This window comes from Pristiophorus japonicus, chromosome 9 (assembly GCF_044704955.1).
Source record: "Pristiophorus japonicus isolate sPriJap1 chromosome 9, sPriJap1.hap1, whole genome shotgun sequence".
Classification (NCBI taxonomy): domain Eukaryota; kingdom Metazoa; phylum Chordata; class Chondrichthyes; family Pristiophoridae; genus Pristiophorus; species Pristiophorus japonicus.
This window is the reverse complement of record NC_091985.1, coordinates 227150253-227174388: the sequence shown is the minus strand read 5'-3', so window position 1 is coordinate 227174388 and position 24136 is coordinate 227150253. Positions and strand designations below refer to the sequence as shown.

At 39.7% G+C, this 24136-nt stretch overlaps 1 protein-coding gene across 1 annotated transcript; it reads right to left on the bottom strand.

The window, feature by feature from the left end:
• Positions 1-7608: 7608 nt before the first annotated feature.
• LOC139274185 (streptococcal hemagglutinin-like) lies at positions 7609-19677 on the bottom strand. The gene is made up of 17 exons (XM_070891220.1): positions 19646-19677; positions 19357-19553; positions 18811-19015; positions 18466-18698; positions 18099-18303; positions 17754-17986; positions 17359-17643; positions 17147-17199; positions 16318-17057; positions 16002-16198; positions 15212-15839; positions 14563-14652; positions 13947-14317; positions 9866-10114; positions 9446-9560; positions 9061-9354; positions 7609-8050 (listed from the first exon to the last, which is right to left on the bottom strand). The coding sequence occupies exons 1-17, from the start codon at positions 19675-19677 to the stop codon at positions 7609-7611; spliced, it is 4569 nt and encodes a 1522-aa protein (XP_070747321.1).
• Positions 19678-24136: the final 4459 nt, after the last annotated feature.

Here is a 24136-nt window from a genome sequence, read left to right as displayed (position 1 = left end):
TTGCATTGATTTATTCTTGAACCAGCATTGCCACCCCGCCTCCTTTTCCTTTCTGTCTATCCTTCCTAAATGCTGAATACCCTTGGATGTTGAGTTCCCAGCCTTGGTCACCCTGGAGCAATATCTCCGTGATGCCAATCACGTTGTAACCGTTAATTGCTATCTGCACAGTTAATTCATCCACCTTATTCCGATTATTCCTCGCATTGATGCACAGAGACTACAGGCGTTTTTTTAACACACTTTTGCCCCTTTAGAATTTTGCTGTAATGTGGCTCTTTTTGTTTTTTGCCTTCGGTTTCTCTGCCCTCCACTTTTACGATTCTCCTTTCTATCTTTTGCTTCTGACTCCATTCTGTTTCCCTCTGTCTCCCTCCATATGTTCCCATCCCCCTGCCATATTAGTTTAACTCCTCCCCAACAGCACTAGCAAACACACCCCCTAGAACATTGGTTCCGGCCCTGCCCAGGTGCAGACCATCAAGTTTGTACTCGTCCCACCTCCCCCAGAACCGATTCCAATGTCCCAGGAATTTGAATCACTCTCTTCTACACCACTCCTCAAGCCACGTATTCAACTGAGCTATTCTGCGATTCCTACTCTGACTAGCACGTGGCACTGGTAGCAATCCTGAGCTAATTATTCTTGAGGTCCTACTTTTTAATTTAGCTCCTTGCTCCCTAAATTCCTCTCGTAGGACCTCATTCCGGTTTTTACCTATGTCATTGGTATCTATATGCACCACGATAACTGGCTGTTTACCCTCCGTTTTCAGAATGTCCAGCGCCCGCTCCGAAACATCCTTGACCAGGGAGGCAACAAACCATCCTGGAGTCTCGGTTGCGGCCGCAGAAACGCCTATCTATTCCCCTTACAATTGAATCCCCTATCACTATCGCTCTCCTACTCTTTTTACTGCCCTCCTGTGCAGCAGAGCCAGCCATGGTGCCATGAACTTGGCTGCTGCTACCCTCCCCTGATGAGTCACCCCCTCAACAGTACCCAAAGCGGTGTATCTGTTTTCTCAATCTTTATCGCCACCATGCTCCACCTTACAGTCAACAAACTCCCTGCTGGAGTGGAACTAAATTACAAAACCTTTGGGAACCTGTTCAACTTTCGCCATCTCCAGGCCAGGTCCAAGTCAACCCCAACGTCTGTCATCGAGCTACAGTACACGGACGGAGCCTGCATCTGAGTAAATACAGAGGCTGAACTCCAGGTCATACTCGATGTATTTACTGAGGCATATCAAAGCATGGGCCTTGGCGAATCATTCGTAGGACAAAGGTCCTCCACCAGCCTGTCCTCACCACACAGCAATGCCCCCAAGTCATCAAGATCCACGGCGAAGCCCTGGACACCAAGGACCACTTCCCATATTTTTGGACCCTCCTATCAACAAGAGCAGGTATCGATGACGAGATCCAACACTGCCTCCAGTGCGCCAGTGCAGCCTTCGGCCACCTGAGGAAAAGAATGGTTGAAGACCAGGCCCTCAAAACTGCCACCAAGCTCATGGTCTACAGGGCTGTAGTAATACCTGTCCTCCTGTATGGCTCAGAGATATGGACCATATACAGTAGACACCACAAGTTGCTGGAAAAGTATCACCAGTGATGTTTCCACAAGATGCTACAAATCCCCTGGCAGGATAGGCACACCAACATCAGCACCCACATCCAGGTTAACAGCCCCAGAATTGAAACACTGACCACGCTCGATCAGCTCCGCTGGACAGGTCACATAGTTTGCATGCCTGACGCGAGAGTCCCAAAGTAAGTGCTCTACTCGGAGCTTCTTCATGGCAAGCGAGCCAAAGGTGGGCCATGGAAACGTTACATGGATAGCCTCAAATGCTCCCTGATAAAGTGCGACATCCCAACTGACACCTGGGAGTCAATGGCCCAAGACAGCCCTAATTGGAGGAAGTGCATCCGAGAGGACACTGAGCACCTCGAGTCTCAATGCCAAGAGCCAACAGAAGTCAAGTGCAGGCAGCGGAAAGAGCGTGTGGCAAATCAGTTGCCACACCTGTTCCCTCAACGACCTTCTGTCCCACCTGTGACACAGACTGTGGCTCTCGAATTGGAATCTTCAGCCACCAAAGGACTCACTTCTAGAGTGGAAGCAAGTCTTCCACGTTTCTGAGCGACTGCATATGATGGTGATAATCAGCATATATACTGTCTGGAATATCATATCAATAATGAGTACATATACAGTCAGTAATATCAGCTCAATTAACAGCAGAAATTGTGCCTGTAACATCAACTGTATAATCAGCACAGATACTGTCAGTAATATCAACTCAATTAATAGCAGAAATTGTGCCTGTAACATCAACTGTATAATCAGCACAGATACTGTCAGTAATATCAGCTCTATAATCAGCACAGATATTGTCAGTAATGTCAGCTCGGTAACCATCATGGATACCGTCAATAATATCAGCTCTAAATTCATCACAGACACTGTCAGTAATATCAGCTCTATGACCAGCACAGATACTGTCAGTAATATCACTTCTATAATCAGTAAAGATACTCTCAATAATATCAGCTCTGTAATAAGCACAAATCCTCTCAGCAATATCAGCTCTACAATCAACACTGATGCTGTCAGCAACATTGCACTATAATAAGCACATATGCGGTGAGCAATATCAACTCTATAATCAGCACAGACACTGTCAGTAATATCAGCTCTATAATCAGCACAGATACTGTCAGTAATATCAGCTCTATAATCAGCACAGATACTCTCAGTAATATCAGCTCTATAATCAACATGAACATTGTCAGTAATATCAGCTCTATAATCAGCAGACATTGTGACTAATGTCAGCTCTATAACCAGCGCTAATACTCTCAGTAATATCAGCTCTATAATCAGCGCAGATACTGTCAGTAATATTAGCTCTATAATCAGCACAGATACTGTCAGTAATATCAGCTCTATAATCAGCACAGATAAAGTCAATAACATCAGCTCGAAAATCAGCACAGATACTGTCAGTAACATCAGCTATATAATCAGCACAGACACTGTCAGTAATATCGGCTCTATAATCAGCACAGGCACTGTCAATAATATCTACTCTATAATCAGCGCAGATACTGTCAATAATATCAGCTCGAAAATCAGCACAAACATTGTCAGTAATATCAGGTCTAGAACCAGCACAGACACTGTCAGTAATATCGGCTCAAAAATCAGCACATACTCTGTAAGTAATATCAGCTCTATAATCAGCACAGATACTGTCAGTAATGTCAGCTCTGTAACCATCATGGACTCGTCAATAATATCAGCTCTAAAATCATCACAGACACTGTCAGTAATATCAGCTCTATGATCAGCACAGATACTGTCAGTAATATCACTTCTATAATCAGTAAAGATACTCTCAATAATATCAGCTCTGTAATAAGTACAGATCCTCTCAGCACTATCAGCTCTACAATCAACACTGATGCTGTCAGTAACATCGGCACTATAACAAGCACATATGCGGTGAGTAATATCAGCTCTAGAATAAGTACAGATACTGTCAGTAATATCAGCTCTATAATCAGCACAGACACTTTCAGTAATATCAGCTCTTTAATCAGCACAGATACTGTCAGTAACATCAGCTCTATAATCAGCACAGATACTCTCAGTAATATCAGAGCTTCAATCAGCACGGACACTGAGAGATATCAGTTCAATAATCAGCAAGATACTGTCAGTAATATCAGCTCTAAAATCAGCACAGATACTCTCAGTAATAACTGCTCTATAATCAACATAAACATTGTCAGTAATATCAGCTCTATAATCAGCAGACATTGTGACTAATGCCAGATCTATAATCAGCGCAGATACTGTCAGTAATATCAGCTCGATAATCAGCACAGATAGTGTCAGTAATATCAGCTCTATACTCAGCACAGATAAAGTCAGTAACTTCAGCTCGAAAATCAGCACAGACACTGTCAGTAATATCAGCTATAGAATCAGCACAGACACTGTCAATAATACCAGCTCTATAATCAGCACAGACACTGTCAGTAATATCAGCTCTATAATCAGCGCCGATACTGTCAGTAATATCAGCTCTATAATCAGCACAGATACTGTCAGTAATATCAGCTCTATAATCAACACAGACATTGTTAGTAATATCAGCTCTATAACCAACGCAGATACCCTCAATAATAGCAGCTCTATAATCAGCACAGATACTGTCAGTAATATCAGCCCTATAATCAGCACAGACACTCTCAGTAATATCAGGTATTTAATCAGCACAGACACTGAGTGATGTCAGCGCAATAATCACCAAGATACTGTCAGTAATATCAGCTCTTTAAACAACACAGACAATGTCAGTAATATCAGCTCTATATAAAACGCAGATACTCTCAGTAATATCAGCTCTATAATCAACACAGATACTGTCAGTAATATCAGCTCTATAATCAGCATCGATACTGTGAGTAATATCAGGTCGATAATCAACACACATACAGTCAGTAATAACAGCACTATAATCAGCACACGGTCAGTAATATCAGCTCTTGGACCAACACAGACACTGTCAGTAATATCAGTTCTATAATCAGCACAGATACTGCCTGTAATATCATCTCTTTAATCCGCACATATTCTGTCAGTAATATCAGCTCTATAATCAGCACAGATACTGTCAGTAATATCAGTTCGATAATCAGCACAGATACTATCAGCAATACCAGCTCTATAATCAGCACAGATACTGTCAGTAATATCGGCTCTATAAACAGCACAGACACTGTAAGAAAAACAGCTCCATAATCAGCACAGATAATATCAGCTCGATAATCAGCACATATACTGTCAGTAATATCAGCTCTATTATCAGCACAGACACGGTAAATAATATCAGCTCTATAATCAACACAGATACAATATGTAATATCAGCTCCATGATCAGCACAATTACTGTCAGTAATATCAGCTCGATAATCAACACAGAGACGACAATAATATCAGCTCGATAATCAGCAAAGGTAATGTCAGCAATGTCAGCTCTATAACCAGCACAGATACTGTCAGTAATATCAGCTTGAAAATCAGCACAGATATAGACAGTAATATCAGCTCTATAATCACTACAGATACTGTCACCAATATCAGCTCTATAATCAGCACAGATACAATATGTAATATCAGCTCTATAATCAGCACAGATACTCTCAGTATTATCAGCTCGATAATCAGCGCAGATACTGTCAGTAATATCAGCTCTATAATCAGCACAGATACTGTCAGTAATATCAGCTATAGAATCAGCACAGACACTGTCAGTAATATCAGCTCTATAATCAGCACAGACACTGTCAGTAATATCAGCTCTATAATCAGCGCAGATACTGTCAGTAATATCAGCTCTATAATCAGCACAGATAATGTCAGTAACATCAGCTCGAAAATCAGCACAGACACTGTCAGTAATGTCAGGTCTAGAACCAGCACAGACACTGTCAGTAGTATCGGCTCAAAAATCAGCACATACACTGTGAGTAATATCAGCTCTATAATCAGCACAGATACTGTCAGTAATATCAGCTCTATAATCAGAACAGATACTGTCAATAATATCAGCTCTATAATCAGCACAGACACTCTCAGCAATATCAGGTCTTTAATCAGCACAGACACTGAGTGATGTCAGCTCAATAATCAGCAAGATACTGACAGTAATATCAGCTCTATAAACAACACAGACATTGTCAGTAATATCAGCTCTATAAAACGCGGATACTCTCAGGAATATCAGCTCCAGAACCAGCACCGACACTGTCAGTAATATCAGCTCTATAATCAGCATCGATACTGTGGGTAATATCAGCTCTATAATCAGCACAGATACTGTCAGTAATATCAGCTCTATAATCAGCACAGACACTCTCAGTAATATCAGGTCGTAAATCAGCACAGACACTGAGTGATGTCAGCTCAATAATCAGCAAGATACTGTCAGTAATATCAGCTCTATAAACAACACAGACATTGTCAGTAATATCAGCTCTATATAAAACGCAGATACTCTCAGTAATATCAGCTCTATAATCAGCACAGATACTGTCAGTAATCTCAGCTCCAGAACCAGCACCGACACTGTCAGTAATATCAGCTCTATAATCAGCATCGATACTGTGAGTAAAATCAGCTCTATAATCAACACAGATACTGTCAATAATATGAGCTCTAAAATCAGCATAGACACTTAGCAATATCAGCTCTTGAACCAGCACATATACAGTCAGTAATATAATCTCTATAATCAGCACATGGTCAGTAATATCAGCTCTTGGACCAACACAGACACTGTCAGTAACATCAGTTCTATAAACAGCACAGATACTGCCTGTAATATCATCTCTTTAATCTGCACATATTCTGTCAGTAATATCAGCTCTATAATCAGCACAGATACTGTCAGTAATATCAGCTCGATAATCAGCACAGATACTATCAGCAATACCAGCTCTATAATCAGCACAGATACTGTCAGTAATATTGGCTCTATAAAAAGCAAAGACACTGTGAGAAAAACAGCTCCATAATCAGCACAGATAATATCAGCTCGATAATCAGCACAGATACTGTCAGTAATATCAGCTCTATGATCAAGATAGATACAGTCAGTAATATCAGCTCTATAATCAGCACAGACACGGTCAATAATATCAGCTCTATAATCAGCACAGAGACATTAGTAATATCAGCTCTATAACCAGCACATATACTGTCAGTAATATCAGCACGAAAATCAGCACAGATGCAGACAGTAATATCAGCTCTACAATCAGTACAGATACTGTCACCAATATCAGCTCTATAATCAGCAGAGACACTCTCAGCAATATCAGCTCGATATTCAACACAGACACTGTCAGTAACATCAGCCATGAACTCATTGAATGGTGGTGCAGTCTAGAAGGGCTGAATGGCCTGCTCCTGCACCTATTTTCTATGTTTCTATGTTTCTATCAGCTCTATAATCAGCAAAGATACTGTCAGTAATATCGGCTCTATAAACAGCACAGACATTGTGAGAAATACAGCTCCATAATCAGCACTGATAATATCAGCTCGATAATCAGCACAGACACTGTCAGTAATATCAGCTCTATAATCAGCGCAGATACTGTCAGTAATATGAGCTCTATAATTAGCACAGATAATGTCAGTAACATCAGCTCGAAAATCAGTACATACACTGTCAGTAATGTCAGGTCCAGAACCAGCACAGACACTGTCAGTTATCAGCTCAAAAATCAGCGCAGATACTGTGAGTAATATCAGCTCTATAATCAGCACAGATACTGTCAGTAATATCAGCTCTATAATCAGCAAAGATACTGTCAGTAATATCGGCTCTATAAACAGCACAGACACTGTGAGAAATACAGCTCCATAATCAGCACTGATAATATCAGCTCGATAATCAGCACAGATACAGTATGTAATATGAGCTCTATAATCAGCACAGTTCCTGTCAGTAATATCAGCTCTATAATCAACACAGACACAGTCAATAATATCAGCTCTGTAATCAGCACAGATACTGTCAGTCATATCAGCACTATAATCAGCACAGGTACTGTGAGTAATATCAGCTCAATAATCAACACAGATACAGTCAGTAATATCAGCTCTATTATCAGCACAGACACGGTCAATAATATCAGATCTATAATCAACACAGGTACAATATGTAATATCAGCTCCATGATCAGCACAGTTGCTGTCAGTAATATCAGCTCAATAATCAACACAGAGACGGAAATAATTTCAGCTCTATAATCAGCACGGGTAATGTCAGCAATACCAGCTCTATAACCAGCACAGATACTGTCAGTAATATCAGCTTGAAAATCAGCACAGATACAGACAGTAATATCAGCTCTATAATCACTACAGATACTGTCACCAATATCAGCTCTATAATCAGCACAGACACTGTCAGTAATATCAGCTCTATAATCAGCACAGACACTCTCAGTAATATCAGGTCTTTAATCAGCACAGACACTGAGTGATGTCAGCTCAATAATCAGCAAGATACTGTCAGTAACATCAGCTGTATAATCAGCACAGATACAATATGTAATATCAGCTCTATAATCAGCACAGTTGCTGTCAGTAATATCAACTCTATAATCAGCGCAGACAAGGTCAATAATATCAGCTCTATAATCAGCACAGATACTGTCAGTAATATCAGCTCTATAATCAGCGTAGATAGTCAGTAATATCCGTTCTATAATCAGCACAGATACTGTGAGTAATATCAGCTCTATAATCAGCAGTGACACTGTCAGTAATATCAGCTGTATAATCAGCACAGACACGGTTAATAATATCAGCTCTATAATCAGCAGATACTGTCAGTAATATCAGCTCTATAATCAGCACTGATACCGTCAATAATATCAGCTCTATAATCAGCACAGATACTGTCAGTAATATCAGCCCTATAATCAGCACAGACACTCTCAGTAATATCAGGTTTTAATCAGCACAGACACTGAGTGATGTCATCGCAATAATCAGCACGATACTGTCAGTAATATCAGCTCTATAAACAACACAGACAATGTCAGTAATATCAGCTCTATATAAAACGCAGATACTCTCAGTAATATCAGCTCTATAATCAGCACAGATACTGTCAGTAATATCAGCTCTATAATCAGCATCGATACTGTGAGTAATATCAGCTCTATAATCAACACAGATACTGTCAGTAATATGAGCTCTAAAATCAGCACAGACACTTAGCAATATCAGCTCTTGAACCAGCACACATACAGTCAGTAATAACAGCTCTATAATCAGCACACGGTCAGTAATATCAGCTCTTGGACCAACATAGACACTGTCAGTAATATCAGTTGTATAATCAGCACAGATACTGCCTGTAATATCATCTCTTTAATCCGCACATATTCTGTCAGTAATATCAGCTCTATAATCAGCACAGATACAGTCAGTAATATCAGTTCGATAATCAGCACAGACACTGTAAGAAAAACAGCTCCATAATCAGCACAGATAATATCAGCTCTATAATCAGCACAGGCACGGTCAATAATATCAGCTCTATAATCAGCACAGAGACGGCAGTAATATCAGCTCTATAACCAGCACATATACTGTCAGTAATATCAGCTCGAAATTCAGCACAGATGCAGACAGTAATATCAGCTCTACAATCAGTACAGATACTGCCACCAATATCAGCACTATAATCAGCAGAGACACTCTCAGTAATATCAGCTCGATATTCAACACAGACACTGTCAGTAATATCAGCTCTATAATCAGCAAAGATACTGTTAGTAATACCAGCTCTATAATCAGCACAGATCCTGTCAGTAATATCGGCTCTATAAACAGCACAGACACTGTAAGAAAAACAGCTCCATAATCAGCACTGATAATATCAGCTCGATAATCAGCACAGATACAGTATGTAATATGAGCTCTATAATCAGCACAGTTCCTGTCAGTAATATCAGCTCTATAATCAACACAGACACAGTCAATAATATCAGCTCTGTAATCAGCACAGATACTGTGAGTAATATCAGCTCCATAATCAACACAGATACTGTGAGTAATATCAGCTCTATAATCAGCAGAGACACTGTCAGTAATATCAGCTGTATAATCAGCACAGACACGGTTAATAATATCAGCTCTATAATCAGCAGATACTGTCAGTAATATCAGCTCTATAATCAGCACTGATACCGTCAATAATATCAGCTCTATAATCAGCACAGATGAATTATGTAATATTAGCTCTATAATCAGCACAGTTACTGCCAGTAATATCAGCTCGGTAATCAGCACAGTTCCTGTGAATAATATCAGTTCTATAATCAGCACAGACACGGTCAATAATGTCAGCTCCATAATCAGCACAGATACTCTCAGTAACATCATTTCTACAATCAGCACAGATACTGTCAGTAATATCAATTCGATAGTCACTATAAACCCTATCAGTAATATCATTTCTAAAATGAACATGTACACTCAGTAATATCAGCTCTTCAACCTGCAAAGATACTATCAGTAACATAGAAACATACAAACATAGAAAATCATAGCAGGAGTAGGCCATTTGGCCCTTCGAGCTTGCACCACCATTCAATATGATCATGGCTGACCATTCCACTCAGTACCCCTTTCCCGCTTTCTCTCCATACCCCTTGATCCCTTTAGCCGTAAGAGCCACATCTAACTCCTTCTTGAATATATCCAATGAACTGGCATCAACGACTCTCTGCGGCAGGGAATTCCACAGGTTAACAACTCTCTGAGTGGAGAGTTTCTCCTCATCTCAGTCCTAAATGGCCTACCCCTTATCGTAAGTCTGTGTCCCCTGGTTCTGGACTTCCCCAACATCGGGAACATTCTTCCCACATCTAACCTGTCCTGTCCCGTCAGAATCTTCGTTTTTATGAGATCCCTTCTCATCCTTCTAAACTCCAGTTAATAAAGGCCCATTTGATCCAGTCTCTCCTCATATGTCAGTCCAGCCATCCCTGCAATCAGTCTGGTGAACCTTCGCTGCACTCCCTCGATAGCAAGAGCGTCCTTCCTCAGATTAGGAGAACAAAACTGAACACAATATTCCAGGTGAGGCTTCACCAAGACTCTGTACAACTGCAGTAAGACCTCCTTGCTCTGCACTCAAATCATCTAACTATGAAGGCCAACATGCCATTTGCCTTCTTCACCGCCTGCAGTACCTGCATGCAAACTTTCAATTACTGATGAACCATGACACCCAGGTCTCGTTGCACCTCTCCTTTTCCTAATCTGCCGACATTCAGATAATATTCTGCCTTCGTGTTTTTGCCACCAAAGTGGATAACCTCACATTTATCCACATTATACTGCATCTGCGATGCATTTGCCCACTCTCCTAAGCCGTCCTAATCAGCCTGCAGCCTCTTAACATCCTCCTCACAGCTCACACCGCCACCCAGTTTAGTGTCATTTGCAAACTTGGAGACATTACCCTCAATTCCTTCATCCAAATCATTAATGTATATTGTGAAGAGCTGTGGTCCCAGCACTGAGCCCTGCGGTACTCCACGAGTTACTGCCTCCCATTCCGAAAAGGACCCATTTATCCCGACTCTCTGCTTCCTGCCTACCAACCAATTCTCTATTCACGCCAGTACATTACCCCCATTACCATGTGCCTTGGTCTTGTACACCAATCTCTTATGTGGTACCTTGTCAAAGGCCTTTTGAAAGTCCAAATACACCAACATCCACTGGTTCTCCCTTGCCCACTCTACTAGTTACATCCTCAAATAATTCCAGAAGATTGGTCAAGCATGATTTCCCTTTCATAAATTCATGCTGACTTGGACCGATCCTGTCACTGCTTTCCAAATGCGCTGCTACTTCATCCTTATTAATAGATTCCAACATTTTCCCCACTACTGATGTCAGGCAAACCGGTCTATAATTACCCGTTTTCTTTCACCCTCCTTTTTTAAAAAGTGGTGTTACATTAGCTCCCCTCCAGTCCATACGAACTGATCCAGAGTCGATAGTCTGTTGGGAAATGATTACCAATGCATCCACTATTTCTAGGGCCACCTCCTTAAGTATTCTGGGATGCAGACAATCAGGCCCTGGGGATTTATCGGCCATCAATCCCATCAATTTCCCCAACACAATATCCCGGCTAATAAGGATATCATTCAGTTCCTCCTTCTCACGAGACCCTCTATCCCCCAGTACACCCGGAAGGTCATTTGTGTCTTCCATCATGAAGACAGAACCAAAGTGTTAGTTCAATTGTCTGCCATTTCTTTGTTCCCCCTTATTTATTCACCTGAATCCGACTGCAAGGGACCTACGTTTGTTCTCACCAACCTTTTTCTCTTCACATATCTATCGAAGCTTTTGCAGTCAGTTTTTATGTTCCCGGCAAGCTTCCTCTCATACTCTATTTTCCCCCTCCTAATTAAACCCTGTGTCCTCCTCTGCTGAAATGTAAATTTCTCCCAGTCCTCAGGTTTGCTACTTTTTCTGGCCAATTTATATGCCTCTTCCTTGGATCTAACAAGATCCTTAATTTCCCTTGTTAGCCACAGTTGAACCACCTTCCCTGTTTTATTTTTACTCCAGACAGGGATGTACAACTGTTGAAATTCATCCATGTGATCTTTGAATGTTTGCCATTGCCTATTTACCGTCAACCCTTTAAGTATCATTTGCCAGTCTATTCTAGCCAATTCACGCCTCATGTCATCGAAGTTAGCTTTCCTTAAGTTTAGGACCCTAGTTTCTGAATTAACTGCGTTACTCTCAAACTTAATGAAGAATTCTACCATATTATGATCACTCTTAACCAAGGGGCATCGCACATCAAGATTGCTAATTAGTCCCTTCTCATTACACATCACCCAGTCTAGGATGGCCAGCTCTAATACACTCCAGAAAATCCTTCTCTACTACATTGCTATCAGTTTGGTTAACCTAATCTATATGTAAATTAAAGTCGCCCATGATAACTGCTGTACCTTTATTGCACACATCCCTTATTTCTTGTTTTATGCGTTCCCCATCCTCACTACTACTGTTTCGTGGCCTGTACACAACTCCCACCAGCGTTTTCTGCCGTTTGGTATTCCGCAGCACCACCCATACCGATTCCACATCATCCAAGCCCATGTCCTTCCTTACTCTTGCATTAATTTCTTCTTTGACCAGCAACGCCACCATGCCTCCTTTTTCTCTCTGTCTATCCTTCCTAAATGCTGAATACTCCTGGATGTTGAGTTCCCAGCCTTGCTCACCCTGGAGCCATGTCTCTGTGATGCCAATTACATCGTATCCATTAACTGCTATCTGCACAGTTAATTCGTCCACCTTATTCAGAATACTCCTCGCATTGAGGCACAGAGCCATCAGGCTTGTCTTTTTAACACTCCTTCCACCTTTAGAATTTTGCTGTAATTTGGCCTTTTTTATTTTTTGCCTTGGGATTCTCTGCCCTCCATTTTATTATTCTCCTTTCTATCTTTTGCCTCTGTCTCCATTTTATTTCCCTCTGCCTCCCGGCATAGGTTCCCATCCCACTGCCATATTGTTTAACTCCTCCCCAACAGCACTAGCACAAACTCCGCAGAGCACATTGGTTCTGCTCCTACCCAGGTGTAGACCGTCCGGTTTGTACTGGTCCCAGCTGCCCCAGAACCGGTTCCAATACCCCAGGAATTTGAATCGCTCGCTTCTGCACCACGCCTCAAGCCACGTATTCATCTGAGCGATCCTGCGATTCCTACTCTGATTAGCACGTGGCACAGGCAGCAGTACTGAGATTACTACTTTTGAGGTTCTACTTTTTAATTTAGCTCTTTGCTCCCTAAATTCGTCTCGTAGGACCTCATCCCGTGTTTTACCTATATCGTTGGTACCTATGTGTACAACGACATCTGGCTGTTCACCCTCCCTTTTCAGAATGTCGTGCACCTGCTCTTAGACATCCTTGAACCTTGCACCAGGGAGGCAACATAGCATCCTGGAATCTCGGTTGCAGCCACAGAAACGCCTATCTATTCCCCTTACAATCGAATCCGCTATCACTATAGCTCTCCCACTCTTTTTCCTGCCCTCCTGTGCAGCAGAGCCACCCACGGTGCCATGAACTTGGCTGCTGCTGCCCTCCCCTGATGAGTCATCCTTGCAACATTACCCAAAGCGGTGTGTCTGTTTTGCAGGGGGATGACCGCAGGGGACCACTGCACTACCTTCCTTACACTGCTATTAATGCTGGTCGCCCATTTCCTATCTGGCTGAGTACCCTTTACCTGCGGTGTGACCAACTCGCTAAACCTGCTATTCACGTCATTCTCAGCATCAGCTCTCTAACCAGCACAGATGCGGACAATAATATCAGCTCTATAATCAGCACAGACACTGTCAGTAATATCAGTTTTATAATCAGCACAGATACTCTCTGTATAATCAGCTCTATAATCAGTACAGATATTGTGTGTAATATCAGATCTATAATCAGCACAGATACTGTAAGTAATATCAGCTCTAAAATCAGCACTGATAGCGTCAATAATATCAGCTCTATATTCAGCACAGATACAGTATGTAATATGAGCTCTATAATCAGCACAGTTACTGACAGTAATATCAGCTCTATAATCAGCAGAGACACGTTCAATAATATAAGCTCTATAATCAGCACAGGCACGGTCAATAATATCAGCTCTATAATCAGCATAGATACTGTGAGTAATATCAGCTATTTAAACAGCACAGATACTGTCAACAATACCAGCTCTGTAATCAGCACAAACACTGTCAGTATTGTCAGCTCTATAAACAACACAGATACTGTCGATAATATAAGCTCTAAAATCAGCACAGACACTTGGCAATATCAACTTTTGAACCAGCACAGATACAGTCAGTAATATCAGCTCTATAATCAGCACACTGTCAGTAATATCAGCTCTTGGACCAACACTTACACTGTCAGTAATATCGGCTCTATAATCAGCACAGACGCTGTCAGCAATGTAGGTCTCGAATCAGCACAGTCACTGTGAGCAATATCAGCTCTATAATCAGAACAGATACTGTCAGTAATATCAGTTCTATAATCAGCACAGATACTGCCAGTAATATCAGCTCGATAATCAGCACAGATACTATCAGTAATATCAGCTCCAGAATCAGCACAGATATTGTCAGTAATATCAGTTCTATAATCAGCACAGATACTGTCAGTAATACCAGCTCCATAATCAGCACATATTCTGACAGTAATATCAGCTCTATAATCAGCACAGATACTGTCAGTAATATCAGCTCGATAATCAGCACAGATACTATCAGTAATATCAGCTCTATAATCAGTACAGATACTGTCAGTAATATCAGCTCTATAAACAGCACAGACACTGTGAGTAATATCAGCTCCCTAATCAACACAGATAATCTCAGTAATATCAGCTCGATAATCAGTACAGATACTGTCAGTAATATCAGCTCTATGGTCAACACAGATACCGTCGGTAACACCAGCTCTATAATTAGCACAGGCAGGGTCAATAATATTAGCTCTATAATCAACACAGATACAAAACGCAATATCAACTCCAGGATCAGCACAGTTACTGTAGTAATATCAGTTCTCTAATCAGCACAGACACGATCAATAATATCAGCACTATAATCAGCACAGATACTGTCAGTAATATCAGCTCTAGAATCAGCACAGATACTGTCAGTAATATCAGTTCTATAATCAGCACAGATACTGTCAGCAATACCAGCTCCACAATCAGCACATATTCTGACAGTAATATCACCTCTATAATCAGCACAGATACTGTCAGTAATATCAGCTCGATAATCAGCACAGATACTATCAGTAATATCAGCTCTATAATCAGTACAGATATTGTCAGTAATATCAGCTTGATAAACAGCACAGACACTGTGAGTAATATCAGCTCTATAATCAGCACAGATACTGTCAGTAATATCAGCTCGATAATCAGCACAGATACTATCAGTAATATCAGCTCTATAATCAGTACAGATACTGTCAGTAATATCAGCTCTATAAACAGCACAGACACTGTGAGTAATATCAGCTCCCTAATCAACACAGATAATCTCAGTAATATCAGCTCGATAATCAGTACAGATACTGTCAGTAATATCAGCTCTATGTTCAACACAGATACCGTCAGTAACACCAGCTCTATAATTAGCACAGGCAGGGTCAATAATATTAGCTCTATAATCAACACAGATACAAAACGCAATATCAGCTCCAGGATCAGCACAGTTACTGTAGTAATATCAGTTCTCTAATCAGCACAGACACGATCAATAATATCTGCACTATAATCAGCAGAGATACTGTCAGTAATATCAGCTCTAGAACCACAACAGATACTGTCAGTAATATCAGCTCGAAAATCAGCACAGATACAGTCAGTAATATCAGCTATATAATCAGCACAGATACTGTTGGTGATATCAGCTCGATCATCAGCACAGATACTGTCAGTAATATCAGCTCTATAATCAGCATAGATACTTTGAGTAATATCAGCTATATAAAAATCACAGATACTGTCAATAATATGAGCTCTAAAATCAGCACATACACTTGGCAATATCAGCTTTTGAACCAGCACAGATACAGTCAGTAATATCAGCTCTATAATCAGCACACTGTCAGTAATATCAGCTCTTGGACCAACACTTACACTGTAAGTAATATCGGCTCTATAATCAGCACAGACGCTGTCAGCAATGTAGGTCTCGAATCAGCACAGTCACTGTGAGCAATATCAGCTCTATAATCAGAACAGATACTGTCAGTAATATCAGTTCTATAATAAGCACAGATACTGCCAGTAATATCAGCTCGATAATCAGCACAGATACTATCAGTAATATCAGCTCTAGAATCAGCACAGATACTGTCAATAATATCAGTTCTATAATCAGCACAGATACTGTCAGCAATACCAGCTCCACAATCAGCACATATTCTGACAGTAATATCAGCTCTATAATCAGCACAGATACTGTCAGTAATATCAGCTCGATAATCAGCACAGATACTATCAGTAATATCAGCTCTATAATCAGTACAGATATTGTCAGTAATATCAGCTTGATAAACAGCACAGACACTGTGAGTAATATCAGCTCTATAATCAGCACAGATACTGTCAGTAATATCAGCTCGATAATCAGCACAGATACTATCAGTAATATCAGCTCTATAATCAGTACAGATACTGTCAGTAATATCAGCTCTATAAACAGCACAGACACTGTGAGTAATATCAGCTCCATAATCAACACAGATAATCTCAGTAATATCAGCTTGATAATCAGCACAGATACTATCAGTAATATCAGCTCTATAATCAACACAGATACTGTCAGTAATATCGGCTCTATAAACAGCACAGACACTGTGAGTAATATCAGCTCCCTAATCAACACAGATAATCTCAGTAATATCAGCTCGATAATCAGTACAGATACTGTCAGTAATATCAGCTCTATGGTCAACACAGATACCGTCGGTAACACCAGCTCTATAATTAGCACAGGCAGGGTCAATAATATTAGCTCTATAATCAACACAGATACAAAACGCAATATCAACTCCAGGATCAGCACAGTTACTGTAGTAATAGTTCTCTAATCAGCACAGACACGATCAAGAATATCAGCACTTTAATCAGCACAGATACTGTCAGTAATATCAGCTCTAGAACAACAACATATACTGTCAGTAATATCAGCTCGAAAATCAGCACAGATACAGTCAGTAATATCAGCTATATAATCAGCACAGATACTGTTGGTGATATCAGCTCGATCATCAGCACAGATACTGTCAGTAATATCAGCTCTATAATCAGCATAGATACAGTGAGTAATATCAGCGATATAAAAATCACAGATACTGTCAATAATATGATCTCTAAAATCAGCACATACACTTGGCAATATCAGCTCTATAATCAGCATAGATACTGTCAGTAATATCAGCTCTATAATCAGCACAGATACTGTGAATAATAGCAGCTCAATAATCAACACAGATACTGTCCTTAATATCAGCTCTTATAATCAGCACAGATACAATATGTAATATCAGCTCTATAATTAGCAGACTTACTGTCAGTAATATCAGGTCTGTAATCAGCACAGGCACTGTCAGTAATACCAGCTTTATAATCAGCACATACATTGTCAGTAATAAAAGTTCTGTTATCAGCACAGATACTTTCAGAAATATTAGCTGTATTAACAGCACAGACACGGTCAATAATAGCAGCTCCATAGTCGGCACGGATACTGTCGGTAATATCATTTCTGTAGTTACTATAAACCCTATCAGTAATATCTTCTCTAAAATCAGCACAAAGATTCAGTAATATCAGCTCTTGAACCTGCACAGATACTGTCAGTAATATCAGCTCCATAATCAACACAGAAACTGTCTGTAATATCGGCTCTATACTCAGCACAGATACTGTCAGTAATAACAGCTCTAAAATCAGCACAGACACTTAGTAATATCAGCTCTTGAACCAGCACAGATACAGTCAGTAATATCAGCTCGATAATCAGCTCAAGCTCAGTGATATCCACTCCTGGACCAGCACAGACACTGTCAGAAACATCGACTCTGTCATCAGCACAGACACTGTCAGTAATGTAGGTCTCTAATCAGCAGAGTTACTGTGAGTAATATCAGCTCTATAATCAGCACAGATACTGTGAATAATAGCAGCTCAATAATCAACACAGATACTGTCCTTAATATCAGCTCTTATAATCAGCACAGATACAATATATAATATCAGCTCTATAATTAGCAGACTTACTGTCAGTAATATCAGGTCTGTAATCAGCACAGGCACTGTCAGTAATACCAGCTTTATAATCAGCACATACATTGTCAGTAATAAAAGTTCTGTTATCAGCACAGATACTTTCAGAAATATTAGCTGTATTAACAGCACAGACACGGTCAATAATATCAGCTCCATAGTCGGCACCGATACTGTCGGTAATATCATTTCTGTAGTTACTATAAACCCTATCAGTAATATCTTCTCTAAAATCAGCACAAAGATTCAGTAATATCAGCTCTTGAACCTGCACAGATACTGTCAGTAATATCAGCTCTATAATCAACACAGAAACTGTCTGTAATATCGGCTCTATACTCAGCACAGATACTGTCAGTAATAACAGCTCTAAAATCAGCACAGACACTTAGTAATATCAGCTCTTGAACCAGCACAGATACAGTCAGTAATATCAGCTCGATAATCAGCTCAAGCTCAGTGATATCCACTCCTGGACCAGCACAGGCACTGTCAGAAACATCGACTCTGTCATCAGCACAGACATTGTCAGTAATGTAGGTCTCTAATCAGCAGAGTTACTGTGAGTAATATCAGCTCTATAATCAGCACATATGCTGTCAGTAATATCAGCTCTATAATCAGCACTGATACTGTCAGTAATATCAGCTCTATATCTTTTACAGATACTGTCAGTAATATCAGCTCTATAAACAATACAGACATTGTCAGTAATATCAGCTCTATATAAAACGCGGATACTCTCAGGAATATCAGCTCTATAATCAGCACAGATACTGTCAGCAATCTCAGCTCCAGAACCAGCACCGACACTGTCAGTAATATCAGCTCTATAATCAGCATCGATACTGTGAGTAATATCAGCTCTATAATCAGCACAGATACTGTCAGTAATATCAGCTCTATAATCAGCACAGATACTGTCAGCAATCTCATCTCCAGAACCAGCACCGACACTGTCAGTAATATCAGCTCTATATTCAGCATCGATACTGTGAGTAATATCAGCTCTATAATCAGCACAGATACTGTCAGTAATATCAGCTCTATAATCAGCACAGATACTGTCAGTAATATCAGCTCTATAATCAGCACAGACACTCTCAGTAATATCAGGTCTTTAATCAGCACAGACACTGAGTGATGTCAGCTCAATAATCAGCAAGATACTGACAGTAATATCAGCTCTATAAACAACACAGACATTGTCAGTAATATCAGCTCTATATAAAACGCGGATACTCTCAGTAATATCAGCTCTATAATCAGCACAGATACTGTCAGTAATCTCAGCTCCAGAACCAGCACCGACACTGTCAGTAATATCAGCTCTATAATCAGCATCGATACTGTGAGTAATATCAGCTCTATAATCAGCACAGATACTGTCAGTAATATCAGCTCTATAATCAGCATCGATACTGTGAGTAATATCAGCTCTATAATCAGCACAGATACTCTCAGTAATATCAGCTCTATAATCAGCACAGATGCTGTCAGTAATATCAGCTCTATAATCAGCACTGACACTCTCAGTAATATCAGGTCTTTAATCAGCACAGACACTGAGTGATGTCAGCTCAATAATCAGCACAGATACTGTCAGTAATATCAGCTCGATAATCAGCACAGATACTATCAGTAATATCAGCTCTATAATCAGTACAGATATTGTCAGTAATATCAGCTTGATAAACAGCACAGACACTGTGAGTAATATCAGCTCTATAATCAGCACAGATACTGTCAGTAATATCAGCTCGATAATCAGCACAGATACTATCAGTAATATCAGCTCTATAATCAGTACAGATACTGTCAGTAATATCAGCTCTATAAACAGCACAGACACTGTGAGTAATATCAGCTCCATAATCAACACAGATAATCTCAGTAATATCAGCTCGATAATCAGCACAGATACTATCAGTAATATCAGCTCTATAATCAACACAGATACTGTCAGTAATATCGGCTTTATAAACAGCACAGACACTGTGAGTAATATCAGCTCCCTAATCAACACAGATAATCTCAGTAATATCAGCTCGATAATCAGTACAGATACTGTCAGTAATATCAGCTCTATGGTCAACACAGATACCGTCGGTAACACTAGCTCTATAATTAGCACAGGCAGGGTCAATAATATTAGCTCTATAATCAACACAGATACAAAACGCAATATCAACTCCAGGATCAGCACAGTTACTGTAGTAATAGTTCTCTAATCAGCACAGACACGATCAAGAATATCAGCACTATAATCAGCACAGATACTGTCAGTAATATCAGCTCTAGAACAACAACAGATACTGTCAGTAATATCAGCTCGAAAATCAGCACAGATACAGTCAGTAATATCAGCTATATAATCAGCACAGATACTGTTGGTGATATCAGCTCGATCATCAGCACAGATACTGTCAATAATATCAGCTCTCTAATCAGCATAGATACTGTGAGTAATATCAGCGATATAAAAATCACAGATACTGTCAATAATATGAGCTCTAAAATCAGCACATACACTTGGCAATATCAGCTTTTGAACCAGCACAGATACAGTCAGTAATATCAGCTCTATAATCAGCACACTGTCAGTAATATCAGCTCTTGGACCAACACTTACACTGTAAGTAATATCGGCTCTATAATCAGCACAGACACTGTCAGCAATGTAGGTCTCGAATCAGCACAGTCACTGTGAGCAATATCAGCTCTATAATCAGAACAGATACTGTCAGTAATATCAGTTCTATAATCAGCACAGATACTGCCAGTAATATCAGCTCGATAATCAGCACAGATACTATCAGTAATATCAGCTCTAGAATCAGCACAGATACTGTCAATAATATCAGTTCTATAATCAGCACAGATACTGTCAGCAATATCAGCTCCACAATCAGCACATATTCTGACAGTAATATCAGCTCTATAATCAGCACAGATACTGTCAGTAATATCAGCTCGATAATCAGCACAGATACTATCAGTAATAGCACTATAATCAGTACAGATATTGTCAGTAATATCAGCTTGATAAACAGCACAGACACTGTGAGTAATATCAGCTCTATAATCAGCACAGATACTGTCAGTAATATCAGCTCGATAATCAGCACAGATACTATCAGTAATATCAGCTCTATAATCAGTACAGATACTGTCAGTAATATCAGCTCTATAAACAGCACAGACACTGTGAGTAATATCAGCTCCATAATCAACACAGATAATCTCAGTAATATCAGCTCGATAATCAGCACAGATACTATCAGTAATATCAGCTCTATAATCAGCACAGATACTGTCAGTAATATCGGCTCTATAAACAGCATCAGACACTGTGAGTAATATCAGCTCCCTAATCAACACAGATAATCTCAGTAATATCAGCTCGATAATCAGTACAGATACTGTCAGTAAATCAATCTTTGGTCAACACCGATACCGTCAGTAACACCAGCTCTATAATTAGCACAGGCAGGGTCAATAATATCAGCTCTATAATCAACACAGTAACAAAACGCAATATCAACTCTATGATCAGCACAGTTACTGTAGTAATATCAGTTCTCTAATCAGCACAGACACGATCAATAATATCAGCACTATAATCAGCACAGATACTATCAGTAATATCAGCTCTATAACCAGTACAGATATTGTCAGTAATATCAGCTTGATAAACAGCACAGACACTGTGAGTAATATCAGCTCTATAATCAGCACAAATACTGTCAGTAATATCAGCTCGATAATCAGCACAGATACTATCAGTAATATCAGTTCTATAATCAGTACAGATACTGTCAGTAATATCAGCTCTATAAACAGCACAGACACTGTGAGTAATATCAGCTCCATAATCAACACAGATAATCTCAGTAATATCAGCTCGATAATCAGCACAGATACTATCAGTAATATCAGCTCTAGAATCAGTACAGATACTGTCAGTAATATCAGTTCTATAACCAGCACAGATACTGTCAGTAATACCAGCTCCATAATCAGCACATATTCTGACAGTAATATCAGCTCTATAATCAGCACAGATACTGTCAGTAATATCAGCTCGATAATCAGCACATATACTATCAGTAATACCAGCTCTATAATCAGTACAGATACTGTCAGTAATATCAGCTCTATAAACAGCACAGACACTGTGAGTAATATCAGCTCCATAATCAACACAGATAATCTCAGTAATATCAGCTCGATAATCAGCACAGATACTATCAGTAATATCAGCTCTATAATCAGCACAGATACTGTCAGTAATATCGGCTCTATAAACAGCACAGACCCTGTGAGTAATATCAGCTCCCTAATCAACACAGATAATCTCAGTAATATCAGCTCGATAATCAGTACAGATACTGTCAGTAAATCAATCTTTGGTCAACACCGATACCGTCAGTAACACCAGCTCTATAATTAGCACAGGCAGGGTCAATAATATCAGCTCTATAATCAACACAGTAACAAAACGCAATATCAACTCTATGGTCAGCACAGTTACTGTAGTAATATCAGTTCTCTAATCAGCACAGACACGATCAATAATATCAGCACTATAATCAGCACAGATACTGTCAGTAATATCAGCTCTAGAACCAGAACAGATACTGTCAGTAATATCAGCTCGAAAAGCAGCACAGATACAGTCAGTAATATCAGCTATATAATCAGCACAGATACTGTTGGTGATATCAGCTCTATCATCAGCACAGATACTGTCAGTAATATCAGCTCTATAATCAGCATAGATACTGTCAGTAATATCAGCTCTATAATCAGCACAGATACTGTGAATAATAGCAGCTCAATAATCAACACAGATACTGTCCTTAATATCAGCTCTTATAATCAGCACAGATACAATATGTAATATCAGCTCTATAATTAGCAGACTTACTGTCAGTAATATCAGGTCTGTAATCAGCACTGGCACTGTCAGTAATACCAGCTTTATAATCAGCACATACATTGTCAGTAATAAAAGTTCTGTTATCAGCACAGATACTTTCAGAAATATTAGCTGTATTAACAGCACAGACACGGTCAATAATATCAGCTCCATAGTCGGCACGGATACTGTCGGTAATATCATTTCTGTAGTTACTATAAACCCTATCAGTAATATCTTCTCTAAAATCAGCACAAAGATTCAGTAATATCAGCTCTTGAACCTGCACAGATACTGTCAGTAATATCAGCTCTATAATCAACACAGAAACTGTCTGTAATATCGGCTCTATACTCAGCACAGATACTGTCAGTAATAACAGCTCTAAAATCAGCACAGACACTTAGTAATATCAGCTCTTGAACCAGCACAGATACAGTCAGTAATATCAGCTCGATAATCAGCTCAAGCTCAGTGATATCCACTCCTGGACCAGCACAGACACTGTCAGAAACATCGACTCTGTCATCAGCACAGACACTGTCAGTAATGTAGGTCTCTAATCAGCAGAGTTACTGTGAGTAATATCAGCTCTATAATCAGCACAGATACTGTGAATAATAGCAGCTCAATAATCAACACAGATACTGTCCTTAATATCAGCTCTTATAATCAGCACAGATACAATATATAATATCAGCTCTATAATTAGCAGACTTACTGTCAGTAATATCAGGTCTGTAA

Bases quoted from the DNA above. Each gene is read 5' to 3' on its own strand.
- LOC139274185 (XM_070891220.1), bottom strand. From the start codon at position 19,677: ATGTCTGTGTTGTTTATAGAGCTGATATTACT. The intron at 17,058-17,146 runs GTATCTGTGTTG...TGTGTTGATTAG, and splicing joins TAGAGCTGGTGTTACCGACG to GGAGCTGATATTACTCACAG. The intron at 9,561-9,865 runs GTAACTGTGCTG...TGTTGATTATAG, and splicing joins CCGAGCTGATATTACTGGCA to AGCTGATATTACTGACAGGA.